The following is a 9,979-nucleotide window of genomic DNA, read 5'->3' as shown; positions in this document are numbered from 1 at the left end:
CTTACCTCTCCCCCCGCCAAAACCCTATTTATGTGGTAGCTGGTATTATATTGTTAATTTTGTTTATCAAAATGTACAATTGTTTACCTTTTCTTTTCTTTCCAGTTTGACAAAAGGGTATGCATTTGGCCGCTTGTTTTGAAAAATAATAATTTAAAACAAATATTTGTATATGAAATATGGTCAGTTATTGAAAAAACGTTTTAGTTTTTGTAAAAATTTTCTTTCATTTATAAAACTTCAACTTTTTTTCCAAATTTAATCTCAACAATGACTTCTAATGAATATAATTTTATAAAACTTAAGTTCTATATACAACTTTAATTAAAAAGGCAAGATTTTTGAGTAGTTTTAAATAAACCATACTATTTATATGACGGTAAAACTTTTAAAACTGGTGGATTGAAATATGTCATATTATTTGTGCGGTTATAGATGCTTTAAGAAAATGTCAATCTTGTCAATCTTTTTTAAACATACTAATAAAGTATAGTGCCCAATTGAGGTTGGGGTATTTGTTTGCTTATTCCAAGTATTAATCATATTTCATTTCAATAAATCATAATAGCATAGAAATAGACAGTTTAGATAGATTTAACACTTTAGGAAGAAAAAAGAACTGGCTTTTTCATTAAATGAACTACATGTAGAGAAATTCAGCTTAACACAAAAAACTGAAGAAATTTACTGCTCCAAAACCCAGTTACACCACTAGCTCTCATCCTTAAACAACCATCTTCACTAGCCATGAGTGTTTGATCAAGAAAATATAATCTTAGAACTCATAGTGATTTATACTAAATTATTGCCATTTGCCACCCTGTAAGATACTTCACAAAGATTGAATTAGGTATCCAAGAATCAACAAATAATGAACCCTTTAACTTGAAATCTTGTTTAGCAGCTCAAAATGTTGGTTCTAATCCATCTAATACATCCAAAACATTAGCCTTTGCATGTTTTAACCTTGTCTGTGGAGAACTACCAGCGCTTCTACTTCGAGCCAAGACATGTTTCGTTCGCTTCTTGGGCATCACTAGTTCCTGGCTTTTGCTTATTCCTGGAACCAACATTCCCCTCTTCATTACCTCCTCCAATAAGTTCCTATCTTCCATAGAGAGCTGCACGTTGGATGTTTTTGTGCCATTGTTCATCATCTCAGTATGCAAAACCAGTCCTTTGCACGGTGATCTTTCGGGTAAAGCCTTAGATTCATCATCTCTTCTCAGGCTGGTGATGCGATGAAGCAACGTGACTAGTTCAATGATATGCTGGTCCATCTTTTGTTTGTCTGCATGATAGAGAGTCTGCAACCGAATTATGTTCTTGTGTGCAGGAATCTTCTTGCCAGAATTGTTTCTGATAAGAAGAAACAACGACTGTTATGTTACTGAAGAATGGTGTCAAAATGAAGAGAACAAATTTGTTTGGGAGTGGGCATAAGGGGTTTTATAACACTAAAATATGCAACTGACCCAGTATTAGCCCACTCTCCAACCCAGCCGAAACCTTGATGTGCTCTGTTATCCAGTTGACAGCAAAGATGCAAAAGAATCAGTATCAAAACATGAGAAAACTTGGAGAAAACAAAAAGCACAGTTTACACCTGGTTTCAACAGATAAAACCGTACCGTGTAGTATATGTAGCTACTGGGACAAGCCACTGGAGAGTTTTTCCTATTTCTGCTTTGAGTTGAGGAATTGTGAGCTGCAACAAGGACAATGAATTTTACATACATATATCACTTTATGCAGAATTAAAAAGAATTACGTTATTCGCCTCTGATGAGAGCAAAAGGGAGGAGGCAGGAAAGATGAAATATAAGATATAGTGGATGAAAATAGAAACATAAGAAGAAAAATCTGGAGACAAACCTCTTCATTGGTGATTGTCTGCAACCGAGAACGAAGGGCTGTCTTTACAGTGGAGGGCAATCCATTATATAACGAATCCCTCATGTTACGAGGAACGGAAGTGGGGCGTAACACCTGATATGATATCAAATCCCATTGTAACAAATACTATTTGCATTATAATCCTAGGAGACTAATTGAGCAGAAAATCCTTACAATATTATCTATTTGACTAATTAGGTTAGCATAGTGTAGAGCAAGACCAGCTTCTCCCAATCTTTCTGGTTTCCTAGTAGGCTCGTTGCTAAAAGAAGTCGACCCTACAAAAAGAATAGACATTATATTTCATAAAAACATCTATACTGCAGGAAAGTAGAGGATAAATGTGCATATGTGCTAGTTATATCAACGACATAAGAGTAAGAAACCAACAAAATGTCGACGCACTGAACAATTGAAACCATGAAACATTGGCCATTAAAGAGAAGGTAAGCTTCATAAATACCGTCATCCCCAAATGCTTCTGAGATCTCTTGATGAATAAAAGTAACAACATCAACAAGCTTCTCCACAACCTACAAGGATGAAACATGCGGCCTTTATTAAAAAAAAGGATGAAATATGGGTAAAAGTGAGTACTGTTAAGTCCATAACAACATTCGAAAAGCTGAAGACACATTTTCATTTCAAATACTAAAGACACAAAAAGCTTGGTAACCGGAGGAGCTTAACCAATTTCTGAAGTAAATTTGAAACAGTTTCCCTTTGACAACGATCCTTATGATTTTCATTAGACGTAGTCAAAATGATTTTAGCCTTTTAGGTCAAAGTACCTCTTCCAGACTCTTGAACCAAAGAGACTTCTTTTTCATGATCCTCACAGTTTTTCTTTGATGTTTTAGCTCACTTTGTAACATCATGATACCTTCTCCTACAAGTGAAGGAAAGTAAGTAATCTGTCAATATAAGATAATTCACCACATGTTATCAATTTAACCAACACAAACAAAAAGCTGGGAGGTTATTAGAAGAACCGAAACTTAGGAATATCCTTCTTGTCTTCCAATTGACTTAATGCAAAAAACAAATGAGATTATTAACGTCAACTTGGAGGAATCCTCGGGAATAAACATTGACACCTTACATACAACTTAGTTAAACAGAATATCACTGAACAAGTTCACGACTTTCCAAAACTAGAGAAATATAATTTGGATACACGAATAACGATCCCATGCTTTTTTGCTTGCATCTTATGGAACGTGAAAGTTCTTTGCAATTATACTGGATTGTCTTATTAAGTCAAAAATCAAAAGTTCTAGAACATGAAGACAAATCTTCTAAAGAGGAGAATGCTACTGGATCATGAAATGACATGTCTCCATAGTATAATCGTTCAATATTTTGCTTGCAATTTATTCTTAATTGATTCATTATTTAAAGTGTCATTTACCTGACTATTTCTACTTTGACACAACAGAGAAGTGTTAGATACATAAGTTTGGATCAAGGTGATGAAACCGAGTTGTATGCGCTCTCTGAACAAATATTGCTACTTGCTATTGTAAATTTGACTTGTAAAAATTAATATTCAATAGAAATTAGAGACTACGAGTTATGTTTAATGACAACATGAAAGTTGATCATTTGTACCACCAAATTTGCATTCAACGCTTCTCCCAGGGGCATTGTTAAGAAGTAAGACAATACCACAGAAAATAGAAGTAAAATTGTGTATACCTTTGGGAGGCACTTTTAAAAATTTGATTTCCTCAAGATTCCTTCGATGATCCTGTTCAAATCTATCCAGCGCATGCAGCTCATGATACAATTCCTGTAAAGAAATGAGGAGTCACATAATCAGCACTGCATATAGAATAGACACTAAACGTGAACCAAATCCTTGTAGAGGAAACATCGCTTCAACATTAACAAAGATGGGACAAATATCAATGAATTTCCTCTGAGTGACTCACATTATAGAAATCTTGGAAAAATATTAATAAAAAACTAAACGTTGGTAGCTTTTATAACTTGATCCCATGCAAAAGGCTAATTGCGGTGTCAACGAACTGTAAAACCCCCAAGGGAAGCAAACATACAAGCTCCAATTGCCCCAAAAATCATTTTACAAAAAATACCAACTGACCACATGTTGGTCTATCATCATTTCATCAGGAACAAACATATATGTAAATAAACAAATATATTACATCAGCAAATATGTACTAGGTTATTTAACTAAGGCATTGAACTGGTTATCTAGCACCGCCGTCAATAGAGCTGAAGTGCACCACCTATTAGAGTATTGCGGCTCATGTTATTTTAGGCCTATGGGAGGAAAATGTTGATAGAAAGAACTCCTTATATGTTAAGAACAAAAACATATAGAAAGGTAAAAACATCTCAAAACAAAACAAAACAAAACATACAGAAGTATGCTGAGCCAGAGTTATCAGTTCCTGCATTGTCATTTCAGCCGGTGCTTTTGGCAGTTTATGAGTAACAGTGTCCATGTCCAACCTGTCAAATGGTTAAACCTTCTGATAAACATATTTATTGACATATAATTGCAACAGCTTCTGACTCCTTTAGTAAAAACATTTCAACTTACTTGGAAAAATATCGACCTAGATTGTGCCATTGTGGGTCTTTACACATATCACCAAATCTGATGACTTCACGACAGAAAACAGCAAAATCCTTCCTGCGGAAATGTACAAACATATTTTCACCGATGGCTTCAGTGCTCAGAGAATTACACCCAGAACTTTTCCACTATATTTTAATTCTTAAAGTTACATACTTCTATTGATGTATTCTCAGGTACCTTGAACTTTGAGCTGTCATAATTTTAGGTTGAGATAGTATAAGGAATATTTTCTTCATTATGATGCTGTTATCAACTCAAAAACCTTAGTAGAGAGGATTTAATAACTTTTCTTGTGATTCTAAAATACTAGAGACACGCATGTGTATATGAATCATCTCTTTCAGGTTTTTATTTTTGGATATAATTTCATTTCTTTTATTTTAGATTACTGTTTCATGAAGAATGGATAGTTTATCGCTAACCTTTTGTCATCAGCAGCTATAGTGAGAAGCTCCTTCATATTGGTAGAAACCAGCTGTTGCACACCTTTTGAAGGAAGAACTTCCTTCTTTAAATACTGGACATTTTCTTCAGAAAGAGATTGCAATAAATTTGCACCTTTGGTGATAGTATTTGCAATTTCAAATGCAAGAATAGATATATTGTTTTCTCGAGAAGCCGTTCCAGTCAAGAAGCCTCCAGATTTCAAATTTATCATGCTGCTGCCTAGTGTATCTAAAACTTCTACCGCCTTTTCTAGGCCAACTGTACTGGCTTTTCCAAGAAAAGAGCTAGGGGCCTATTACAAGAAGAATTTTGTCTAGTTATCTGACTTCATTGTGTGCAAAAGATACAAAGAGAATTTCACATGAATCAAAAAGACAAGCATTAACAGGAATATGATGGTTGTTCAAACATCAGACCTGCTGCCAAGGATATCACTAAAGGAAAAACAGGTGCCAAATGACCCACTCACATGGATATTTCCCAAAGTCATTGTTATATTGAACAAGACTCAGAGGATATGCACAAACAGCCATTGAATGCAGAGTTTTAGTTCTAGTGTCTGAAGTCAGTCACAGTTCCATTTAGATGAGGCCACTAAATTTTAATAATCATGTATATGTTCCATTTCAATTTGCATTGCTTCTTTTTTCCTTTTATGCCATGATATCGTTCTCTTTGATCATGTACGCTGGGCATTTAAATCTGTAATTCTTCCTTTTTTCCTCTGATGTCAAGATATCCTATGAAGCTATCTTAAGTTTTTGCTACTATTGACAAGTCCCGCTGTGTTCTGTCAAAAGAATCATACAAGCTTCCATTAATAATGACTCCTATTATTGTGACAGGATGCGTTAGTCAACAACAGACACCAAATAGTATCACCTTGATTTTACCAAAGGTGAGTAAATGCAGACAGTTTTACGACAAGAAGTTGGATTATATCATCCATGTATACACATATACTAAGTGCTTTTTCCTTGATGTTGAGAGAACTGTCCAGCTTCCAGTGTTATCTCTTTCTTATTACAGAGTATAAACATAATCGCTTTGACAACGTCTAACCACTTTCAGTTGCCAATAGCAGTTAACAGATTTGCAGCATTACCCAGCATTAGCAGTATAACTCCAAACACAAGTCCTATCTTAGTCAAAATTTTGTGGTCCTTTAACATCAGTGACTCGTCGTCTCATGTTCCTTTCAATCTATATGCTTTCTCGTTTTCACGATGTTTTCGAATCAACGGAATTCTAGTTTTTGGTAACTCTCTTCCGCTGCAAATTTTCAATCAACACTAGATCCCACCTCATCCTACTACAAGTTTCATTTTTGACTTTATTTTATTTGTATTACCACAATAGATAGAAACCTCAGCCGCAATATCTTTCTCTCTTTTTTCCCCTCAACTGGCCAAGGCTATGGACTTGTCGAATACTTCAGCTTAGCGACTGTGGCTAAGAACATCTAAAGGCATCGGACCCGTTATTACCTCAAATGTCCACCTTAAAGGCCGTAGTCCCTCTAAAATGCTGGCTGCGGAGGAATTTAGTTAAACATGCTTAGGACTCATTCACCAGCAGAATTAACCGGACAGATAGCTCCATCAACTAAGAAGGCTAATGCACCACTACCCATAGAAAAACCTCAGCCGCGTTATTCACCAACTCATGTAGTTCAGTTCCTCTTCATCCAACCATTTGTTTCATTTTAGACAAATCTTGCCACCAGAGGCGGAGCTAGAATTCAAAGTTAATGGGTTCAGGAATCTAGCCTTTTTATGTTACTAGGTTCTAAAGTAAGAATTTGTACTTATTCAATGGATTTCTTAGACAATATAGGATTTGCACTAAAGCTACTGGACTCGGAACCCGTTACCGAAGCTCTAGCTCCACCCCTGCTTGCCACCCGTAAAGGGAAACATTACAAAAAGCGGAATTTTGACTCAAAAATAAATAAACAAAAACCATGACACCTAATTGCTTCCTTTGATCTAGTTTCGTGATATCAATTGAGCCAAGAAAGGGGAAAAGGGAATTTATGATCAAGCGTGCAAAATTAAATCCGGTAATAAAAAATGGAATGAAACAATCAGATAACCATTCCTAAACCAACTCCAAGCAAGTATCCAAATACATATACATTGATTAAACTTACAGAACAAATGGAGGTACCTTGTTAGTTCCTCTACTAGCAGGTGGAGATGGCCTTAACTCCCGGGAAATAGACGAACACAATTCACCAGAATCATAGAGATTCGGCGTCTTACGAAAACCATCCTTATCAGGACATGAAGTAGAAGAAGAAGAAGAAGAATCATTATTTGATTCTTCCAAACTCTGAACTGACTTTAGCATTTTAGAAGAACCTGAGCTCCTCTCATGGTGAATTTCTGCTCTATTTCTCGCTGTTCCACCTGTACAAACACCTCCCATTTTTGCTCCTTAGAGCTAATATGGGAGAAAAAAGATCAAACTCCTTAAAACTGACCTCCTACACCTATCAGCCAAAAAAAAAAAAAAAACATCAGCACACACACACACACAAAAAAAAAAGCATTAAAGTTGCTCAATTTGATGAAATTAAAAATTAAGTCAAAAAAGCGTATCAATCAACCACCTGTCTTAAATTTCAAACAAGTTGAGGTCGATTACATGAATGTTATTCATTCTACTCAATTTGGGTCCATTTTATTCGAAGGAAACATAAAAGAGTAAACATCATTGCCCCAATCAAAAGCTAATAAAGGACTAAAAAGTACTTCAATCCTACTTTCTTGGGTTGAAAACTACACACAAGACTAAAATGTACTCCATTTTCAATAATAAACATAAAAAGATTAAAAAAAACTTTTTTTTTCTTCTTATTCAACAATTAAAAATATTAAAAAAAGAGAAGCTTACCGAAAATAAGTTCAAAGAAATATCAGAGCAGCTGAATTGAGATAAAAAAAGGTGTAAAATCATGAAGTATTTAAAGCTCAATAGTAGAGTTTTTTGGGTTTAAGAAATAAATGAAAAGGAATGAATGGATGAGTAAAGAATTAATGGAGCGTAATCCCAGCAAGATGTAGTCAAGATTTCGAGGATTATTGGGATATGACAGAAATGAATTGAGATTGCCAATATTTTCAGCAGAAGCAAAGAAGACAAAGTTAAACAGTTAAAACTTTGACTTAAAACTTTGAGTGCAGATTTACTTGACACATGTACTTGTGAACGGTAACAGAATTGCTCTATTAATTACTGTACTTATGTTCAAATAAATACAAGTTAATCTGGAAATCACAGTTCAAAAATCCAGTTATATGGTTTGACCAAACTGACTCTTTTTTGTTTCCGGGTCTATTAGGGGTCGTTTGGTTGGAAACAAGTTACTTGAGATCGATTATTCCGGGATTAATTATTCCATTCTTCCATAGGAATAAATAAACGCTACAATCCCGAGATAACTAATTCCGGGATTAGTTATACCTTAATTTTATCCTAACATGATAAACTCATCTCAAATTTAATCCCGAAATTAGTTATCTCGTATCCCTCGTGCCAAACGAGCCCTTAGTTCTTGTTTTGAATCATCCGTATAGAGCTTTGGCATAAGAGTTCACCTGTGAAATGTATAAGTAGGGGCGTTCATGATTCGGTTTGCGTCCATTTTTACCTAAAAATAAATAAATAAATAAATAAATAAAGTCGGATTTTCAATTTTGAAATCAAACCAAACTAGTTAAGTCATTTTTCATGGAATTTTTACATTCCTATGCCATATAGGAAACTATATTACCCTCAATGTTGAAGGCTTGATTTAATTACCTTTAGTATATCTAATTACCAAATCTATACCATATGCTATTTTAACGGAACATTTATATTACTCCTACATTAAAGCTACCGTATATTCCCAAATCCCCCCCCCCCCCCCCCCCCCGTTTCTCTCTCGCAAACCCATACGTATCACCCCACGCCCACGTTTCAAAACCTTTATTCCTCTGCTAAAACCAGATTTGTTAATATAACCCCCACCATTAACGTACAAATTCAAGCTTTTTCTTCTACAACCAGTCAAAATTGAAGTGAAATCTTCAAAGTTCATCTCAATGAAGAAGAACAAACCTTCAAAGCACAACCCTAAAAAAGCTAGAGAACATGAAATCAAATTCTCCATCTAAATTCACAGAAAATTGGAGAAACCCTTCAACAAAGTTGGTTCCCCATTTTACTCCAGTTGAAGTTCATCAATGAAGAACAACAAAGCTTCGAAACAAAGTCCTAAAAACAAAAAGGAAAAGAGATTTTGGTAGACGACGACTTTGTAGAAGAGGTCCCTAATCCTAGTACTTCAAATTTACGGAAGTCTGATTTTACGGTAATATCTATAAAATTCCTAAATTTATCTACAAACAAACTACACATCAGTTTTAGGATGTACAAAGCAATATTGTTTTCATGATTATCTACAAAATTACTACATTTATACTACAATTAAACTACAATCTATGTTAAAAAAATGTTGACTACAAAATTTTTCTCTTCATCTACAAAAATTCTACAAATATACTACAAATCAGCTTAAGTATGTATAAAGCAGTATTATTTGTAAGGGTATCTACATAATTACTACATTTATACTACAATTAAACTACAATCTATGTTGAAAAAATGTTGACTACAAAATTTTTCTCTTCATCTACAAATTTTCTACCAAAATTCTACAAATATACTACAAATCAGTTTAAGTATGTATAAAGCAATATTATTTGTAAGGGTATCTACATAATTACTACATTTATACTACAATTAAACTACAATCTATGTGGAAAAAAATATTGACCACAAAATTTTTCTCTTCATCTACAATTTGTCGTTGCTGAGGTATTGTTCAATATTTTGTCGCTTTTTTGATTTTTTAGATTAAGAAAAAAGACGAAGAACAGAGTATCAGCAGAATTGATTTCTACAATTTGACTTGAATTTGTTAAATATTTTGTCGCTTTTTTGATCAGTGGATTGAGGAAAAAAGTCGACGAGCTG

At 34.4% G+C, this 9,979-nt stretch overlaps 1 protein-coding gene across 3 annotated transcripts; it reads right to left on the bottom strand.

The window, feature by feature from the left end:
* Nucleotides 1-610: 610 nt before the first annotated feature.
* LOC109238311 lies at nucleotides 611-8,199 on the bottom strand. 3 transcript variants are annotated; one of them, XM_019404742.1, is made up of 13 exons: nucleotides 7,853-8,199; nucleotides 7,124-7,448; nucleotides 4,930-5,246; nucleotides 4,469-4,561; nucleotides 4,287-4,377; nucleotides 3,595-3,688; nucleotides 2,688-2,785; nucleotides 2,360-2,429; nucleotides 2,071-2,174; nucleotides 1,876-1,989; nucleotides 1,632-1,708; nucleotides 1,476-1,520; nucleotides 611-1,359 (listed from the first exon to the last, which is right to left on the bottom strand). In XM_019404742.1, the coding sequence occupies exons 2-13, from the start codon at nucleotides 7,382-7,384 to the stop codon at nucleotides 906-908; spliced, it is 1,818 nt and encodes a 605-aa protein (XP_019260287.1). In that variant the 5' UTR covers nucleotides 7,385-7,448; nucleotides 7,853-8,199; the 3' UTR covers nucleotides 611-905. The 3 variants fall into 3 exon arrangements, with proteins under 3 accessions (XP_019260287.1, XP_019260289.1, XP_019260288.1); XM_019404744.1 differs by having other exon boundaries at nucleotides 7,124-7,399; XM_019404743.1 differs by lacking the exon at nucleotides 7,853-8,199 and adding an exon at nucleotides 7,569-7,664.
* Between the last annotated feature and the right edge of the window lie 1,780 nt (nucleotides 8,200-9,979).

This window comes from Nicotiana attenuata, unplaced genomic scaffold (genome assembly GCF_001879085.1).
Source record: "Nicotiana attenuata strain UT unplaced genomic scaffold, NIATTr2, whole genome shotgun sequence".
NCBI classification, from domain to species: Eukaryota; Viridiplantae; Streptophyta; class Magnoliopsida; order Solanales; family Solanaceae; genus Nicotiana; species Nicotiana attenuata.
The sequence above is the reverse complement of the archived record's forward strand: the minus strand, read 5'-3'. Positions and strand labels throughout refer to the sequence as shown.